This window comes from Leopardus geoffroyi, chromosome C3 (genome assembly GCF_018350155.1).
Source record: "Leopardus geoffroyi isolate Oge1 chromosome C3, O.geoffroyi_Oge1_pat1.0, whole genome shotgun sequence".
NCBI lineage: Eukaryota > Metazoa > Chordata > Mammalia > Carnivora > Felidae > Leopardus > Leopardus geoffroyi.
The window spans coordinates 39,825,001-39,845,374 of NC_059338.1; the positions used below are offsets into that span (position 1 = coordinate 39,825,001).

Below are 20,374 nucleotides of genomic sequence, written 5' to 3' on the forward strand. Positions count from 1 at the left end.
TGGTAATTTGAAACTAAAATCCAACTGGGAAACATGGATTAAAAATGAATTTCTAAAATGTGAAATAATCCATAGACCTTTTTAGAAGTCTTGTGGGGCCATAGTAATTCTATTAGCTGTATTAGCTATGGGGAAAACATTTATTTTCAGACTGAGAGACTCTAGGTTCCTACCCCCACCCAAATTATTAAGTCAAAAGCATTTTTTTTTTTTTAATTTCCACAAATGACACACCTTCATGTGCTGATCCCCTTAATGGAGAAACAATTTGTTCTATCACTTTCATTAAATGAGACAGGTTAGATCTTTTCTCCCCATTCAAGGGGAAAATCTCTTAGAAACAACAAATCAGAGCATACAGAGAAAGCTAAAAGTCTTTGGGTTTCAGAGCACTTTGGAAAACGTAAGTAAGGAGCCCCAATCCAATTTGGTGGGAACACTGCAGCCTGTAAAATCTCTAACCACAATTCAGGGTTCCATGGGGGCGGGGATGGGGGGCGGGGGGGGGGGGAAGAATTCGCTTCCTCCAGCCTTCACAGCATATTCTTGCACTTGCCTTTTTTTCGCTGCCTCTGTTCCTCCCCTGCCACTGCTGTTTAGGTAAGGTTATCCTGTGCTTGGTAAACAGACAACACTCAGATTCTCAGGTTGTTTGAACACCGCTTCAGGTTCAGCCACAGTACTCTCCTTCTCTGATCTTTTATATTCCTGAGCAGATGTCTTTCATTAATTTATGGATTTATCATCTTTTCTTCCCCCCCCCTTTTCCTTTTTCTCTTTCTTTCTTCTTCTTTTTTTTTTTTTTTTTTTTTTTTACACCTGGCAGCTGTCTCAAGTTTCAGCAGTTATTGTCTATTTTGCATTACACATAGAATTGAATGTCATCTGTCTTCACAAAGCTATGGCTAAGAGAATTGAGGCAAAGCCACATGAGCTGCCGGGACAGATCTGGTTTGCGTTCCATCCCCCTCCCCCCACCCCCCTTACCTCCTTAATATTTATTTGTGCTCATTTTCTTTCCTGGCCTTGAATGGAGCTTAGCTCGTGTTCAGTACAGCTGTATGTTTACTGAATCTATTCCATCATGAGTCATTGTGCGTGTGTAAGTATCCTGGAAACAGCTAGTGCTTTCTTGGAAGAACAGTTGCTTTTCAGCACAAGCACTTAAAAGGGAAATTAACCAATTGGTCAGTTCAGATTTATTTTGAGGAGGAAAAAAAGGATTATCTAACTGTTGGCTTTTAAATGTTTCATTAGCTATTTTTAATAGTTTATTAGAAACATATATTTTATGGGAATTTTATCTTAATTACACGATGAGCAAGAGATACAGATTTATTCTGTGTTCCATTTCAACTGATCAATTCTAAGTATTACCGACAGGAAGCATTTCAAAGCAAAACGGGCTTGAGAAACCCAAATTAGAATAATTTTTTCACGAAAGAAAAAGCCCCTAAGTCCTGATCAAAATAAGATGGAGAGTTTGTTTTGTTTTGTTTTTTTAAATAAAAAGAACGAATACCTCTGAGCATCATTTAAGTGTATTGGAAGTGTCAGCGAGTTTTTGGTAGCTCTCTCACTGAGGACCACGGCAAAACAGTCTGTTTTGTAGGAAACCAAATTTTTAAAAATCTGTTACTTCTCCCGGCGAATAATTGCAGTGTGCAAGGTGGTTTTTTAATCTCACCGTCTTTAGGAAAGATTAGAACCCAGATCTGAGGCTGTTTGCTGAAGTTTGGACTTGCCTAAAACTCTTATCATGAGGCAATAGGAGACAGCTTGCAACTATTATTTCACTTATCCATTTGGACAGATGGTCCTGAAGTGCGCTGGGTTCCTTTAGCCGTGTCTATCTGTCTAATGGAGGTTACTGGAGGGCCTTTCAGCTCTTTCCTTGGCACAAGAAGTATGTCAGTCATAAATTATCGTCTTTGTGATCATTAAGGATCTGAAACAAAAACACAAGTTCGGTTAAGCTGCTTTGGCGTACAGATATAAAATCAAAATTTCTTCCTTCAGTGTTTATTCCTGGCGAGGGTAGGGGGAAGCACAATATCTCACTTTTCTCTTTGCAAACCAAGGTGATCTTTTAAAAATTGCGTGATGTTAAAGGGGATGCTAATTGATCAAATCCTCTGCAGAATAGTTGGTTAAACACCCTGTTATAAGTAGTCAAGAGCTTATCGGTATTAATTTGATCATGCTTCTCTACTCACCTCCTGGTTTCTCTGTCTTCCTAAGATTGGTCACGCTGTTCTTGATGGAGGTCATTTAGAAACCTTGACTTTTCCTAAATATGTGTCTTTATTTGACCTTTTTTTCACAAGGTGTGGCATTTTTGTTGGGTAGTAAAATGTGTGTGTGTGTGTGTACACACACACACACACACACACAAGTGCATATTTTCTTTTCTTATTTTTCCCAGACTCTCTTTTAAGAGAAAATCCTTAGAGAAGCTTCTAGGAAGGACCCTTAATTGACCTTGTGGGGGACCACATTGATTTTCTCCACGTGCATCTTCATTTCTGATAAATTATAAAGCCATTAATTTGCTGAGGAAATGGCAGGGCCAGGCTGCGGCACAGATGTGACCAGAGCCATCCCAGCTCCGAGTCTGCTGAGGAGTGCCAAGAATCTGGGGGAGAATCAGGAAGCCTGGATTGTTATGGTTAGCCTCACATTCTCTTGGGAACTGTTTTAGTTGCTGCTGTTTACAGATCTAAAAGGTAATGATGTTTCCAGATAAATAGGCCTTCTTATTTTGGGTAAGTGGCCATTTATTGATCCGCTAACCCGCATTTATTGATTTGTTAGCCCCAACCACTGTGCCACTCTCAAAGGAGTTAACTATAAATCCAGGAGAGGCAAATCGTATTTGGTTTTGGATCGTTGCTTTAACAAAAGCGACACCCCCTCCCTGCTCTCTCTGTGCCAAAACTACCCCTCCCAAGTTTTAGCTATTATTTAAAAGGAAACAATTAAAAGGGTATAATAGTAAGATAGGAAGAAAGTGAGTCAAAATGCCCCATTAGATTAGCACTAAAAGGTAAAATGTGAAGCTTGCCTAATAGTGTTCAAAATAACGCATTTTATATTTTCACGTACATTAGGATAATAATTTGCTGTCAACCGCAGAGTGTGGGGAGAAGAGCCAACAGAACTGCGATTGCGAAGAAGGAAAAAACTTGTCACGATAAGAGTTGTAGGATACACGTTGGGTACATTTGTCTCCTTAGCAACAAGTGAACACATACGGAGCGTAAGGACCTCCAACAGGGCAATGTTTTGCCATCCTCACCACGGAGTAGCCAAGATTCTGCAACTACATTGTGCATCCTCACCATTACCTTTGGCATTTGCAAAACACACAATGGTCATTTTGAGCTAGTGCAGCAGAGTAGTGAGGGATTTCGTGGCCAGTGCCTTGTACCTTTCAGAATTCCCACAGCTTTGTGATGGGCCTCCAGATTCTTTTTTTTTTGGGGGGGGGGACGGGGATGGGGGTGGTAGGTGCTTGTGTTTAAAGAAATGTTTTCCTTAACCAAATGCATCCTACATGCAGGAAGGATTGTCACCCAATCACTTGAAAAAAGCAAAGCTCATGTTCTTTTATACCCGTTATCCCAGCTCAAATATGCTGAAGACGTACTTCTCCGATGTAAAGGTAAGGACGTTTTTCATCAGTAATTTTTCCATTTCTGTGCATGTGGTAGTGATTTGAACTCTTGGAAGTTAATGGAGATGAGTGTGAAAACAATTCACGAATACACCTGTGTTATAATTGATTTAATGCTCTTGCAATTTCGTCTAAAGCTGAACTGGGCAAAGACGCCCTTACGACCAAAAGACTGGTATGAAGTCACATGGGTCTCCAGTGTGATCCGTGAAACTTCGCCTCTTGTCTTTATATGTCTTAGTAACTTCTTGGAAGAAATCGCAGCTAGTCCTGGATGGGTGTGCTTTAGAGAATGTTGTTTTTTTTTTTTCTCCTCCCCTGAGCAACAGTAAACTGTTTCTGTTTTCGTTTCTGTTGGTTTCCCCATATTTGTGCTTATGAAAGCAAACTCTAGCACGTCTTTTCCCCCCTGTCGGAAGGAGCGTACATTGAAATTCTCTATGCAGTAGCTGCTTAAAAACAAAAGTGATGATTGTCTCTTATTTACAACTTAATTTGTTGTTGATGTGGAGTACACTGAGCATAAGGAGAATGAATAAAGTGACAGATTCAGGACACATTATTCAAATGAGGATATGAAAGCTGTCGGCCTACAGCTGCAGCCTCCCTCATTCTACAGAATATGGGGACCTCCTGGTTCTGTGTGCGTGTGTGTGTGCGCGCGCGCGCGTCTGTGTCTGTGTGTGGGTTTTAAGTAATTGTTTGCAACAACTTGATGTTGTGTTAATCATCTGCAACTTTTTAAAACATAGATTGGGTTTTGATGATGATAATGACACGCATGGTATCATTATCTGAGGGACTTGATAAACATTACATTAGCTGAGATTAGTTTATTGGGGTTGGGCGCTTTCCCCGCCCTCTGCTGCCCACCCCCCATATGTACAAGTTCTTCTTTCTGCCGCTGAGAACTCAGGAGCTGCCAGAACACGCTTGTTGTTCCTCCGCTCCCTCCGCGTAGTGTGTTCTGTGCCCGATGCCCAGTTTGCTGCGTCGGCCCCCTTTGCAGGCCAACTCATTTTAGTTTCCTTCGCTGATGTTTTATTTGGCCTCCTAAGAAAAGTTCTGTTTTCCCTCCTGTTAGCTTTTGAATTGTGTATCAACTTCAGCCTTTTATCTTTCTCCTCCCCTGGCGGAGCTCCTTAAGTGGAAGGCATGTTTTTCTCCCCACTCGGGGCCAGCAGACTGGGCTGGATGGGAAGGCACAGAAAGGCAGTAACTTGAATGGCTGGTTGAGGATCATTAAAGCGCAGAAAAGGCTGAGCGACACAGCAGGCCAGGGAAAGGGTCTGGACTTTGCGAGGGACCATCTGAAACAGAGACCATGGAGGGAATTTGTCAACTGGTTGAAGACCAGACAGCTTCCGGAGCCTAGTGGAACCCGGCAGACTTCTGTCACGGGGTCCTCTCAACACTAGTTCGAGGACAGGGGGACATGGAGGAGAGGGAGAAAGTGTGACTGCACACGTGTGTGTGTGTGTGTGTATGTGTGTGTGTGCGTGTAGGTGCCCATGTTACCTCCTCCACTCCTCTTAGTGCAATGATCTGCAGTGTTGTGATATAATAATGGCAACACCTTACGTTATTTAGATAGCGCTTTGTATCACAAGGAGGCCAGAGAGCTTTACAAACTGTACACATAGGGATCCCTTGCCTACCATTGAATTGCAGCCACCTGGAGGGTGGAAAGCAGCCATTCTGAGCCAGCAACACTATCCAATAGTAGATGTAAATATTAGAAACTTCCTCACGCGCAAGCATGTGTGTATGGGGGGGGGGGTGTGGGAGAAGGGCAAGGATGGGGGAGATTATTAATCTGTAGTAGTTAATCTGTAATCTTTATAAATACTCTGCAGTGTAAACTGACATAAAATTGTTCCCATTCCTTTAGAATACAACTAGTAATTCAGCTTTGCAAATAATCACTATGTAAACAACAATTAAATACTGGGGTGAATATTTTATTTAAAAGAGCACTAATATTCACATTATAGATTCTATCCATACTCCATCCATACTGGGAGAGAAGGCTGTTAAAGTATACTTGAGTCTAGTTAATTCCCAATTATCCACTCTAATGGAGGGGAAACAGTAGGGCATATAATGCATAGCAGAAAATCACCAAAGGTCAATTCTCTTTTATTTTTGGAATGAATTATACATTTTTAACTTTGCTAATTATGTTTTTTCTTTGGCTAGTAATAAATGAATTTGTATTCCCCGGGCTTATGCTGATGATATTGGAAAGGCATGCATAGAAAGTGAAGGATACTCTAGGCATGGTGTTCCAGAAACTTTGTAGAAAACAATGGCAGAGCATTCTTGGATTTTTTAATATTAAGGAAAATCCAGAATTTGATTTGATGTCATATTTTATTATTATGTTATGTTAGGTGTATGTGTATCTATATATACACACATACCTATTTCTAGATATAGACACATAAAGGTGGATTCTTATTTGCAAGACTGAAATAACTAGATGCTTCCTCTATATATGACAAAGTTTAGATGCAAGAAAACCACTACAGAATTAAGAGACCCCCTAGAAATTAGAGGAAGCACCTTAGGAGTTATCAGAAGTGACACTCGGCATCACCCATCTTGAGAAAGACACGCTCATGTGTCTGTGGACCAAGCAGTACTTGTCACAATCACACAAGCCTACACTTGATTGTGGCTGCATTCATCTACTTAGATGAAAATTCCTAATCCTAGCAAAATGTGCCTTTCCAAACCATAAAAGTCATTGCATTTCAAATGGGGATCAGGAGTTACTTCCGCAAGTGAAAAAACAAAAACACAAAAACACGGAAGAAACACCAGTAGAAAATATTTTGTGTCATGAGTGAAGCTCAGCCTAGGTGTCATCAAAGACACAGTTGCAAGATCGTGCTAGACCAAGTGAATCCTCTGATCAGCTCCAGAAGGTGAGCCCAGCCAGAGTGATCCACCCTCCCTTGCATTTTGCCTTAGGAATGGGTACAGTGCTTCACTCTCCACTAGCGACTTCCGTTTGGGCAGGCTAGGTGAATGCTTTTAAATTGCTTTGCAAAGAGAGAGGTGGAGGAAAACCTCCTACAGTTCAGACGCTGGCTTGGTGAGAGTCCTACAGGGCTGATACAGAGGAAGGATGAAGCCAAGGCTGGCTTGGTCTCATTCCTCGAGTCAGAATCGAAACAGAGTTCCACGTTCTCACGGACTCCAACTTCACTCCCTCACCATGACATTTAGCCAGACGAAAAGCCCAGCCTTTGGGAAGAGCAAAGGGGCAAATGGGAGAGACGTGCCAGAGAGCAATGGGCCCCACCATCTTCCTGTGCGCTCCCGAGTGCTGATTTTAATGTATCAACTAATAACTCTTAGACCACTAAGGACAACAGATCTGGTGCCATTTTAGCTTTGAAGAACAGACGCTCACAGCTTTTCACGCCGGCAGTGTTAAATGATGTATCTCATTCCCTCCACCCCTTGAGTCAACTGCTGCCTAGCCAGATTAAGGTGTCAGATTGATTTGTTTTATACATCTTTTGACCATGCTCATTGAATATTTAGGAAGTTTCTTCAGCCCATATTGAGGCTGAGATGTCCCGTGGGAAGCATTAATCAAAGTCACAGAGACTCACACACTGTGGAAACACAGCCTCTTTATTGTAGCGATTAGTTTTTGCAGTAACACATTAACACACGACAGAGGTCTCCTTTATAGAACAATTGATCCTTTTCTTGTAAGCCACTACGGAACGGGGGGGAAATTAACTCTTTAAAGTTTAACACTTTTTCTCCCCCAACGTGAATATCTGGAAAAGAGGGGGCCTGCCTTCGCTTTTCGCCAGCGACTAAAACAGAACGAATTTCAGTTCACTTCTAGTGGAGGGAAGCCCTGTTCTTCAAGCTGTTGTGATGGTCATTTCACTTGTCTTATGTCGGGGGAGTCTGTTGTTTTTGCCCATTCTTTCTCTCTGGTATTTCCATTCTCTAACAATAAGCTTTAAATCTCCCTTTATGTCCCATTCCTAAATAATGGCAAGTGCACTTACTTTTTTGTCCTCCCCCATTAGGTCATTCATGACCATTCTAGAAAAAAAACACCCTTCTATTTTTTTCCTCTACAGTACTCTTGTCCATAGGAGACAATGTCTTGTAACAATGCAGAAGCCTAATCTCCATGTCAAAGCAATTTTCATTCCCCAGTGCACAGCCTGCTATCATTTTGTAATGTTTTGTTTCTTATTCTAAAAGAATTAAAAAGGAACAGTAAGCCGTCACGGGGGCCTGTAGTCCTTATCTCAGTGTCTGGAAATTTGGACAGTGTATTTTACTGCTGAGATAAAATGGAAAGAACTCCAAGTTCAGCAAATCGTAATGGGTTTAAGTTCTATTGAAATCGGCAACCAGAAGATCAGATAAGGGGGGTCCTTCAGTTGTCTTTTTAATCGGGTTCCCCGCAAGGCTGAATAGAGACAGAGCAGACACACAGAGTGAAAATATAATTCTTGGATAGGTTAAGTACATGTTTGAACTCTTGCAAGCAGAAGCGATTTGCTGATGACTTAATCATTTTCTGGTCAATTATCTGGAAGGGCCCTTGCAACTCCATGGCAATTATGATGCAAGTTGGCCTTTTGGGAGAAACACCAGTCTCCCTGCTTCTGTTTCCTTGTTACGTCCATTCTCTGCCATAAATTTTCATTCATTTATTATCTTTGCTAGTATAGGAACAACTTTCTGTGTAGTAATTACAGCCCCAATACACACTTTCGCTGTCATCCTGTTGGAGTCTGGATGTTCTCATGGCCAGTGTTTGATAAGTGGTCTTTGTTGATTTTTGATGAATGTACATCTTTTTCTGGGGGCCCCGGGAAGGGAATGCCTGTAATGACAAAAGGCAGGGGGTTGTCTGTCAGCCCGCCTGATATAAAGCTATGGATTTATTGGTTTTGACTTGGCAAGTTGAGACGCATCTGTCCTTTACGTGAACAGAGGTTTGTCAATAAGAATGGTATCATTTGCAGTGAATCCAGGAAGACATCTTCATTTAAAAGGTCATCAGGGAACCTTGGTAAACAAAGTTTTAAAGCCTAATCATGTTATGGTAACTTGGCATTTAAAACAAAAACGCAATATAGTTTCTGCCTATGCCATCTGCGTACTGCGTCTTAACCACACCTTCCAAACGGCATAGACGCCAATGGAAAGGGGCGTGGGTCTTATCCGATGCTGGCCATGGGAAGTGTGCAAGCAGGCATGGCGGTCTGACCAGACAGGACCGGACGTGAGTGCCGTGTTGCGAACATAAAGTGGAATCAGAGCTGGATGGCCATGGGGATCACCCATTTGCCAAAAAATAAGCAAATGCCAGCTTCCTCCCCTTTTGCACGAAAGCTGTTTTCCAGCATTGTACGGGGCTGTCATGCGATGACACAAATTCTCATTAAAAAAAGAAATCATGCTGGTGGTGAAGTCACGTGGCTCACCATCTCTGGTACAGGTTTCCCCCGCTATCCAAAAGTAGAGCGTTCCTATGAAACTTTTCATAAGCCGAAATGGCATAAAGCAAAGAAGCAATTACCATTAATTTATATGGGGAAATGTTGAGCATTCCCAGACCCAAAAAATAACCCCTCTTAGACTTTTCTGATACCCTAGGACACATCTCGATAACAGATGCACAAAATAAATCAAATAAAGCACAGATGCTCACAGACACAGTTCAAAGCTATGGCGGCTTGATGCTGAGATGCTGAGCCTCGTTCCTGGGGAAGGAGCTTGGTGGAGCCACTCTTGCTGCTGGGGGTGCATGCTGCCTCCATAATGGCTCGCTGCAAAACCAATGCTGAATGCTATTTTCCCTTCTCGCTTTCTTTCTGAGAAGCAAAAATCCTCTTTGGATTTCTTTCTGTTAACGAGACCAGGCACTAATATAGGCCTTTTCGTAAAAGCAAAATGGCGGAACATGAACTTTTGAAAAGCAGGGGAGGCTGTACTTGAAAGTAACAACTCTTCCCAGGGTTTTGTGGTTTGAATGAATTTCCATAAGAAGTACACACATACAGTTTGTTCCACTGAAAGCTGAAGAACGATGTTTAAAATAAGATCTTCAGCTTACAGAAAATCAGATTTAGAATGCAAGTTTTCCATTTGAAATGTGGAGGATTGGGGAGTGGTTTCCATTGCTGACGGGTTTTATGATATCTTATGAACGTATTACTGCTTTCACCCCTCTTGCCACCATTTTGGTGAAATCAAAAACACACCCATCCAAGCAAGAAGGAGAGGAGATCTTTAAAAATACTTCAGACTGCTTAAAGAATAAATGAAGAAAATGGTGATGTTCTTATCCTTTTCAACATTTAAATTTGACAGTTCAACAGATGCATTACCTCTCAGCTCATCAAGTGGTTTAGCAATTTCCGTGAGTTTTACTACATTCAGATGGAGAAGTACGCGCGTCAAGCCATCAACGACGGAGTCACCAGTACTGAAGAGCTGTCTATAACCAGAGACTGTGAGCTGTACAGGGCTCTGAACATGCACTACAATAAAGCAAATGACTTTGAGGTAGGAACTCATCTTTATCGTTTGGTCATTTCCCTTTTCTTTTTTTAAGACATTTATTTTCTTTAGCAGTGTCCCCAAATTGGCGTCAGCCTCGTTCTCTCCTAAGAGCATGCCCCACTGGGGTATGAGGTAAAGCAGCAGTGAGGAGCCCCCTGTGTGGTTCCCATCCGGGTCCTGGGGAGCTGACCCACTTCTGCTTCCTTTCCCATTCCCCAGCTCGGCTGCTTGCATGAAGACCCATTGGCCACAGAAAGAGGGAACTGGAGAATTCAAAGAAAACTGCAGCAAGGAACCCACCCACACAGTGATTCCCTTTCCAGAGAAGAGGTCCCCACTCTGATAGGCGTTTTTTGCTATTTAGGTTTTGGCATGTCGCTTGGGCTGACATACGCTGTGTGCTAGGATAGCTGCAAAAGTTGTTTTCTAAAAAAAAATCTGGAAAGGTTGATGGGGGAGTGATTCTGTGGTTTCTACTGTAATCAGCATGTATTGCCTTTATGGAAGAAATGGTACGAGAATTTACTAAGTCCGTATTACGAGAGCCATCAACATCTTTCGTTTTTGTTTTTGTTTCGTTTTTGTTCTTTTCGGGAGAGAACCTAGTGTGTTTATTTCGCGTGTGCGTAGCTTCGCAACCAAGCTGCCCGTCGCTCATGCCCTCTTACACACACACGCACGCACACGCACGCACGCACACACATCTACGACTTGCATATTCTAGATACACGCAAAGCAGTATAGACGAGTCCCAGAAAGCAATAGCTATGCAACAGTGAAAGATGTGTGGCTATGAGTAAGGCGTTTCTTTACTGGCTAATGTGGTGCCTCAGCAAACATTTTTCATTGCAACATGATGACTCTCCATGAGACAACACTAGCGAATCTCCCAGTCCTCACAAAGGCATTTTGCTGAGCCCTGCTGGCTCAGGCAACAATAGTTAGAGGTGGGAATGTGGCAAGGGTTCTGCAGGCTGAACCCCCGATGGTGAGTGTAGACAGGCCGTGGCCTGATAAAGTCGGTCCCTTTCTTGTTGTTATCTTGAGGACGAGAATCTTTTTTTCTCCCACATCTGCTCCTGCCGGAACCTTATGTTAGTAGTCTTGCTTTCCTCACATAGATAGGCACCCAGAAACACCCAGAAGTTTGCAGCTTCAGAGGAAGAGAAGGGCATCTTGGTCTAGACTTGCCAACGAAAGGATCCGCCCCTTCCTGCCCCCCTGTCTGCCCATTCCCTTGGGGGGCCCTTCCCACACAGGTTTTAGCAGCACAGATCAGTGATGGTGGCTTACCAGGCACCGAAGGTGGAAGCTTAGCCGTGGGGAGGTCACAGTTTTCCCTTGGAAGTTTGAACCATTATACTGGAAGTCACCAATTTACCTTTGTCGTCCTAGACTACAACGTTCTTGCCAAATGTGTTATCAACAAGGTTTTTCTCGGGCTGAACACATGAAAAGTGGGGATCCTCCTTGTTTTGCTTCACCATTTTAAAGTCTCTGTATTTAAAGTGTGTTGAAAGAGCTCTGGTTGACTAACCTGATGGGACACTCTAGCAGAATTTCTTTTAAAGCTGAAGAGGAGGACTGTGGCTAAATAGTTTAAAGAAACCTTATTCAGAGTTCCGTTCCTTTTTCTGCCCCTTTCTGGTAAGTCTGTTGCTCTACACTTGACCCAAGGAGAATTCAGCTGTGCACTAGTGAACTCTTTACGGCTGATTACGGCAAATATTTGTTTGGCAGTGTGCGTCAGGCTTCATAAAAGAATTGCCCAAGGTTCGTGCGCTGAGTGCTGCATTTTTGCTGTGTAATATCCTCGAGAGGACAAATCCTTACAGGGCACATTAGGATTTTTAGGGTTTTTTAAACCTTACCTGGTTGGAATTTAATCCCCTGCTCACAGCACAAGGGCCAGAATGACACAAACAGGGGCGGCTGGCATCAGGAGGTACCCAACGAGCTGCCCCATTTAGCATCATCTAAATCCTCCTTTAATATGATTAACATCTGATATTTCTCTCTTTGTGAATCAGATCCACTTCCAGCCCGGCCACCTCTCCTTTATCTGCAGTGTCTATTTTAAGACTGCTTCAGTGCAAGGAGTATGGGGCCCGGGGAGCAGTTCTGTCACTTCTCATGTGACTCCAGACAAGTTCTTGGTCTATTCTGGGTCTTTTCCTTCTTCAGTAAAAACTAGGATCTTTCCGGAAATGTGGTAAGAAGAAACGCAGGAGCATGGATTCTGCCCTGCCCCCTCCCCTCACACGTATGCCCATAGGCCTACCCACCACCACATACGATCACTAAATAGCTTTTAATTTAGCCTCCCAGCTTGGCGCGCTCACTAACTAGAGCTTCAGATAAGACAACCCCTTCTTTTCCGTGCACGGAGGTCAGCGCTTAAGCGAGATGCTTAAAAAGCCACTGGTCTTATCAGTGTAGCTTTACCAGTGTGGGCCGTGGCCACGAGCCACAAGCAGACCCAGCACCTCATGCTGAATATCTCAACCCATACTGTGTGCGCTGCTTGACTTTTGTATTTAAGTTTCTCCTCTTAAGATCAACCCAAGTGAATCTGTACTCTAAGAGGAGCAAATGAAGAAGATGGCCAAGTAGAGAACTGGATGCCTTGTTTCTTTTCTAATTTTCTTTCTTTCTTTCTTTCTTTCTTTTTTTTTTTTTTGAGAGAGAGAGAGAGAGAGAGAGCGAGCATGAGCGGGGAGGGGCAGAGAGAGGGAGAAAGAGAGAGAATCCCAAGCAGGCTCCATCCTGATGTGGGGCTCGAACTCAGGAACCGCAAGACCATGACCTGAGCTGAAATCAAGAGTCGGACGCTCAATCACCGAGCTACCCAGGCACCCCCATTTTCTAATTTTTAAACGGAGATGAAGCAAAGGTAGAGGGACTTTGAAGTTTTGTCTACATTTGAAGGAATATTTTAACCCAACCGAGTATTAGCCGGTCAAGTAATAAAACAGCTTATTGATTGCATTTTTAGATCTCTCAATCAGAGGTTTGTTAACAATAACAAAATAGCTAATGTTTATTGATGACGTCCTGAGCATCCTTCCAGATGTCTTACCAATATTAACTGATTTGACGTGAGCGGGAATAATGATAGAGATATTAATAGGAGAAAAAGTTTAGCGTGCCTAACGCTCTATACTGTTCATAAAGTAATTCTAAACTAGTGGGAACCGGTAGAGGCAGGGAGAGAGGGGCGTGAGGGAGAAGGAGGCTGATGCCTTCCCTCCTTCGCTGGGACTTTCTCCTTCCTTCTTTCTCTTCTGCTGCTTGTCTTTTTTCAGCTCTCTGCTCCGTCTGTGTCATAAGCTGGCTGGTGCCACCTCTGTGACTGCTAGGCACCCTCCCCCTCCCGCCCCTGCTGCTCCTGGCTCTCAAGGCCAGAGTGGTTGCTGACCCCTGGCCTACAGGAAAATGAAGCAGATGGGGAAGGTTTATCACTCGCAAGGAGGGAGGAGTGGCTTGAATCTCTCTCCTCCTCTAGACCCTGCGTTTCCTGGCCTTTATGAGTCAGGGCCTTCTAAGTGACAGGAGAGCTTGCTCTGCCTTTTGTATCAGTTTACACAATGGCCAAGATTCTTGGCACAGCGCTCAGGCTCAGTGTGGTGAGAGCTTGAGAAGACCCAGGGGAAGCGGGAGAAGGCACTGCAGGGGGAGGGGCACCAACGCCACGGTGGGCTTGTGCCGAAGGAAGGAAAGAAAGTTGGCCACCTCACACGGGGCGGGGCGCCTCGCTGCTGAAGGTGAGTTTGCGAAGGTGTGCAGGAGAGGGGGGTTTAATTACAGGCTGCTTGTTTCACTCCTACTTCTCACGTTTAATGAGATTGGCAACAATAAATTTGTCTTTCCAGGTGTTATGGGATGTATTTCCATGCTCCATTCGCACTTCGCTTTGAAGAGGTTCCAACATTTTTTTTTTTTTTTTTTTTTTTTTTTTTTATGGGGAGGGATAGGAGGGTTGGGATTCCTTCCCAGTTTTTAAATCGTGCTGATACTTCTGACTTGAGGGGCATACGAGTTGGATTTTATTACTCCTTTGTTGCCCTCCCCACCGTGGCAGGAAGGAAGGTAGTGATGGCTGTCAGTCTCCAAGGCTGCACTGAGCGCTGTCTGTCCTTCTCCAGTACCAGAGGGGTAGCTCTTCCCCCTCAGCGGGCAGCCAGCATCCTTCACGGGCCTCCTGGTGGTAGCCACTGGTCTGTGGGCAGGGTGCACGTGCCTGCGACACTGACCAGCCTCCATTGCCCTCACTGAAGACCCAGGTTTGGGGATGGAAGGCTTAGAAATAAACAGAACGGGGAGCCTGATTCACTGACTAGCGGGCTTGTACCCGCTAGTGTATCCCAAGACACTGATGTCCCATCCCAAGACACTGATGTCTATGTCGATGCTCCACCATAGACCCTGTGCTTCGACTTCTTTCTGGGTGTCACATGACAGGCAAGATGGGTGCTTCCGCAGACCCAACTTCTGGGTTGCCTCGCCTTCCGCTTCGAAAGAGAAAATTAAGAAGCCACACCCCTCGCCTCCACCCCTACCCCCAGGCGCACACACTCGGAAATACACGTGCTGAATACACCGTCCCCACCCTGCCCGCCCCCGTGCCCAACCCTCCCGCTGCCCGCACAGCGCACACTGAGGAAGATTTAATGTGTTTGGAAATCTCTCGTTCACGTCGTCATCTCTTTAAAGAAAAATGAGGACAGGTGGATTTAGGAAGTGCTTCCCTCCGCTCCAAATAGATACTTAAATATGAGTGATCGCTCGGAAAACTGGCACATGAGTGAAAACCTTTTACTGCCGTTGCAGTCTTTTGGCCCCAGAGCCGCCGAGCCGTTTGAATGGTCACATGACACACGCCCTTGGTGGGTGGCGAGGAGGGAAAGAGACTCTTAGCACTTCTTCCCCTGCCAGTCCCGCCACTGACAAGCCAAATTGATCTGTTAAGAGACTAAATGAATGTTCCCTAAATATACGTACACACACGGCTGTCTGGGAGCATATTCCTGTGCGAAGTGATGGCCTGAAGGGTGAAGGAGAGAGTGGTAAAGACGCCCGGCTTCGAGGTGGGCTTGAAGGGTTGGGGGGTAGGGCAGAGGCAGAATTGTGTGCGGACCAGAGCTTCAGTTTTGCGCCGTGTGTCCTTTCGGGATTCAAGGTGTTGATCAGTATAATGAAGCGGGCCCATTGATTTATCATCTGTTTGGTAATGTCATTGCATTTTTAGCTCCCTGTGTCTTTTTTGTCATTGGGTTACATTCAAGCCCAGTAAGATCAGCTTTAAAACCTCCTTACTCAACAGCTTTATTAGTTATAGCATTCCATGACCTTTCTCAACATTCTTAAAGAAAAAGATACAGTGTAACGTCGCTTTACTTTGCTTATTGTCCTTTGTTGGGGTGAACAAAGCATTTTCTACAGTGGCGATAGCACATAATTATACAGCTTTCAATGGCAGTGTCTTGGCACATATCAAAGTTCAGAGGAGCCTTTAGAAAAAAAAAAATGTTTTGTGGCAGCCTAGGGAGGGTCTCATCTTTCCTTCAGAAAATAGTTCAAGGCTCTTCTGTCAAGCTTCCCTACTTAGAACTTTTTCTCCTCCTGCTTCATAAAGTTTAAAGCGGATTCAGTGGAGTTCTATGATCTATTTCCTTTGAAAGATTGTTCCTCAGCACAGAGAGGCCTTTTGACTTCAAGAGTTCACAGATTCATGTCTTTAGGTATCATATGTCTGACCTTACCAGTTACTCCATTTAATGTCGGAGAAAAAGCCTCAACCCTTTGTGTTTGTCTGTTTTGCCTCTGTGAAATGATTTGGTGAAAAGACCATCCTTTTTAACACACCACTGAGAGGCCGTTTCTGCTGCAACATACCCTGTGGCTTTTCTCTCTTTAAAAAAAAAAAAAAATTGTCCTTGTGTTTTGTGTATGGATGAGTTCACAGTGAGAATAGAATTATACAAGGGCAGACGCACACACAAAAAAAAATCTTTTGCTTTCCTCCCTCCCCGCCACCCCCCCCCCATGATCTATTGGCTCTCTTGGTGGCTGTACCCCAACAGGAGAAGCCATTTAGCAAACACAGAGGTGGCAGGCGCGTTACGGAGATGGCAGTGGGTTTTCCCTTGCTTCGACCTACCCCTAAGGCCTTCATAATTAATTGTCCTTCAGAGATGAGGGAAGTTCAGAGACAGTGCGTGGAGGGATGGCTATTGTCTGACATTCACTCCTCCTTGCCTCTGCTCTTTTTCTTCGTCCCACAAAGGGTTATCAATAGGAGAAAAGAAGCAAGTTCTCTGCAGAGAGCAAGCGGCCGGTCGTGGTCGGATCTTTCGGTGGGATGTTAGCATTGTGTTGGGCCCATCCTGAATGAAACGTCTGAAGAAGTTCTAACAGCCTTTTGGAAATGAGCCTGTTTATTTCGTCGAGATTAAACAGACTCATTGAGCAGCCCCAAGCGCGTTCGAAAGTTGGTGATCCCTTTTCACACGGCAGAGAGTGTTTTAAATCAAATTTCCTCATCTTCCTCCCACTGCCCGGATTTTATTTCACTGCAATTGTTTGGTTCTCTTTGCAGCCGTAGGGCAGAAAATGTAGTGCTCGTTCGCTCATCCCTCTTAAGTCTCTCCGTGTAAATTTGCCAGCATCAGGTATTTTTGCGAACATTCTTTTCGGGGAAGCGTAGGACTTTGGTTCTTGAAAGTAGATAATTCTGGTTCAAAACTGTTGTATCATCTTCAGTGACTGCCTTAAGCCAGTCTTGGGTGCTCTTTGGTAACGTGCCATAAAACAAGCACAGTCTGTGTGCCCCCCGCCCCCCACCCCCGCCAACGCCTGCTTTTGGCTGAGACACAAAATAAAGATGCAACATGGAAACAGCCATCTGAGAAGTAAAGGCAAAGGAGGGCCATTAATGATTATTATACTTCTGTTCCTGCTAAATAGGGTGAAGCCAAGAAAAACAAATATAATTGTTCTTCCAAAGAGAGGTTGAATTGGCACATTAGAAAGCTTTCAGATCACCTCACGGTAGTGTTCCCAGTGATGTCGAGGCTGAAGGGAACCATCTCGAAAGGAAATCTCTGTGTCTGGCAGAGCGGTTTGTCCTGGAGGAAGGGACCCGTAAGGATATCTGCCCCCGTGGCTCCTTGAACAACTTTCAGCACGGACCTTTGGGTATTTAAAGAGAACCTGTGTATGGAAGTTGACACAACTAATATAGTCATACCAAAAAGGGGGTCATAAAAAATTAAAGTTATTCTTATGAATCTTTCATCAGAGGCAGTGAAAAGGGACACGAGTGTCGTCTAAGTCCTTTGTGCTGCGAGCTCTTCTTCCGGGCTCTGGGCTATTGTTCAAGCAGCTCCTCAAACAGACTTTCACTTTCAAACTGACAAAAGTCACTTAAAAGCTAGACAGCTGTACTAACACACCCACCTTAGCGAGCGGGAGCCACAGGCAGGTGCCGGGCCCTCTGAAGAGACCTCATTTCAAATGGGCGGGGGCCGCTTCCTCCTGCCTGCGAGGTGCTCTTGCGCTCACGCCGAGGGGGACCCTCCGCTGCGGGTGTGTGTCCCCCACCTCAGGCTCCCCCGCGTTTCTCTTGCCTTTTCTTGACAGCATAAAAACATGGCCGTCCGTGATAATACCGTACCTCAGGTGGTATGGCCAGGGTCAGGTTCTCGAAAGTGAGAGCACAGAACTTGGCACAAGACAGAGGGAGTTGGCCTCAGAACTCTCTCCTTCCGTTCCCCCCCCCTCCTTCTGCTTCCCTTTATTCAGCCCTTTTCCACGAGTCTAACACTCTCTTCAGCTTTTCAGCTGTCTGCTGCCCCGTCAGGAGTAACTTGGGTTGCACGGGAAACACCCACCAATGGTGGGGCCGAGCCCGACCTCAGGATTTGAGAGACAGCTAGAGACAGAGAGGTGGGTAACTGCTTGCATCCCCGGCCTCAGGGCAGCAGCCGCCGTGGGCCATGGCGCGTCCTCCCTGTGTGTGTATTACAGGCCCCCCCCCCTCCCCTGTCACCTTGTGTACAGTCTGGTCTGTGACACTGATGGTGATTATGTCCTTATTTTGCTCTGGGGGCCCCGGCACATGTGCAGAGCCCCAGCACATCTTCTTTGTTGTGCTGGCAAGCGTCCCACACCACAAATGCTTCATTAGCCCTGCTGCTGGCCTCCTTGCCAGACGCGAGTGCCCAAATCCAGGCTTCTTTCTGCTCCGTTCTTTTGTGTAGCTGATGATCGTGTATTCATCTTCCCGGTTCTTCCCCCATTTTCCTCGACTTCTGAACTCCAGATGTCCCAGCTTTCTTGCCCAAATCACTCTGCAGGCTACAAAGAGAAACGGGCTGACTCTACCCCTTAACCCGTCCCCGCCCCTTGCCACCTTCCTACTCTTCCATTCCCCAAGTGAACAGTGACTTGGAATGGCTCCCCAACGTGAGGACTCACATTTTCAAACTTGGAATTTGAATAGATGCCCAGGGACAGCCCCCACTCTGTGACGGTAGGTAGATAGGGTTGGGGTTAGGAGTTATTAGATATTGCTTATTGGACGAATGCCTTTCTCCTCCATCCCCACCCCTTTCCTCCCCTGGGTTCCTTCATTTGCCACATTTTATCAATTTTCAGAAAGCAGTCTAAAACGTGAGTACAGAAAAGGTTCTTCATGCTTCGCTGTGCATGTTACGGTTGTCTGAAGGTTCCCTTTCTCTGAATGGAATCTTCATCCCCTTTCTACCCCCTACCGAAGTCCCCTGCCTCCTTCCGTGGCCCTAACCTCCCCAGCCCCCAACAATGACCTATTATTAGATATTTAAAGTGATTAACACTTGGCTCTTTGGGAAAGGAGCTAAAGCTTTTCTCTTAAGTTTTATTCTGTATATTTCACAGAACCATGGCATTTGTTCAGGTGTGCGGGTTTTTCTATTAACTGCGGGAAATTTCAGAGTTCAATACCTTGGGCTGTGATAGGTGCTACATAATCGGGACGTTTAATTTCCCCTTAAGTTTGAATTCGTTGGTCTGTGTTAGCATACATTGAGTAGCTTCCCCAGGGGAGAGTTTCACCAGTTTTTATCCCCCCAACCACTGCAACAGAAGATGTTTTAATGTCTCTATCTTTGAGCAAAACATAGATTTTTTTGTTTGTTTTCAGGATTAAGTTCATATTTTTATGGGAATCACAGACACTAGGACAAAGACATTGGTGAGGAATAAAGAAAACTCCCTCCAAGGCATGAGTTGTCATATTGTACCAGGTCCGAAAGCTTTCCAGTCACGGAGCCCCGTTCGGAATTTTAGGAGTAACCTGTCTGGCAAAGGGAAGGGAAGAGAGGTGGTCGCATCAGGAGGCCACCCAGCCCCAGGCGGGAAGCCTGTGAGGAGGGGCTGGTACCTGTCATTGATGGAATCGTTTTCAAAAGACTCAGGATGTCCCTAGAACATTCCCAACCTTCCATTATTACCTCATTGTGGTTTTATCACCCATAGGTTTATTTAAGCCTTTTTCAAACCTAACTGCATTCTCAGAGTATACCACCCCTCAAGATGATAATTCTCTAAATTTATTACCTGCTGTGAAAATTGTATCTTCTTTTTATGGCTCTTAAAGTCATTTTCCTGGAACTCCAAAGGGATAGCCCTTGTTACGATATCCTGGGATTTGTGAACAGAACTGTAGCCATATTCTCCATTTCCCTTCTGATTTTATAGACTTTGATCATTCCTCCCTCTTAATCTTCATCTGTCCAGATTAAGGGGCTCTAATCCTTTTTAAAAGTCTAATCTCATACAGTCCGTGGGCCACCCCTGATCATTTTAGCTGCCCTTCTGTAATGCGCTTCTGGCATGACTGTGTCTTCGTGAGGGACAGTGCAGTTACTGGCCAAGGGGACAGAATTCCAGCTGTGGGCCACCACGCCACGCTTTGGTGATGATAACTCTCTCACACACACCCAATGCGATTTGCTTTGATTGTCCCAAAAGTTTATCCTCGGAAGTTGGATTTCTTGAGTAGCTTCTCAGTTAGCACTTTTTGGTTAAAATGATCCCATGAGACCAATTTATGAGACGCTTGGCAAGAATTCTGGCAGATCTTAATGTGTCCACGGG

At 44.7% G+C, this 20,374-nt stretch overlaps 1 protein-coding gene across 8 annotated transcripts in view; it reads left to right on the forward strand.

Moving 5' to 3' along the window:
- Positions 1 to 20,374, forward strand: part of PROX1 (prospero homeobox 1) — a 53,157-nt gene that overhangs the window by 14,020 nt on the left and 18,763 nt on the right. For all 8 annotated transcript variants that reach the window (XM_045452523.1, XM_045452530.1, XM_045452524.1 and 5 more), the window contains 2 exons: positions 3,557 to 3,664; positions 10,043 to 10,237. In XM_045452523.1, coding sequence (XP_045308479.1) covers positions 3,557 to 3,664; positions 10,043 to 10,237 — 303 coding nt within the window. The remainder of the gene's footprint in view (positions 1 to 3,556; positions 3,665 to 10,042; positions 10,238 to 20,374) is intronic.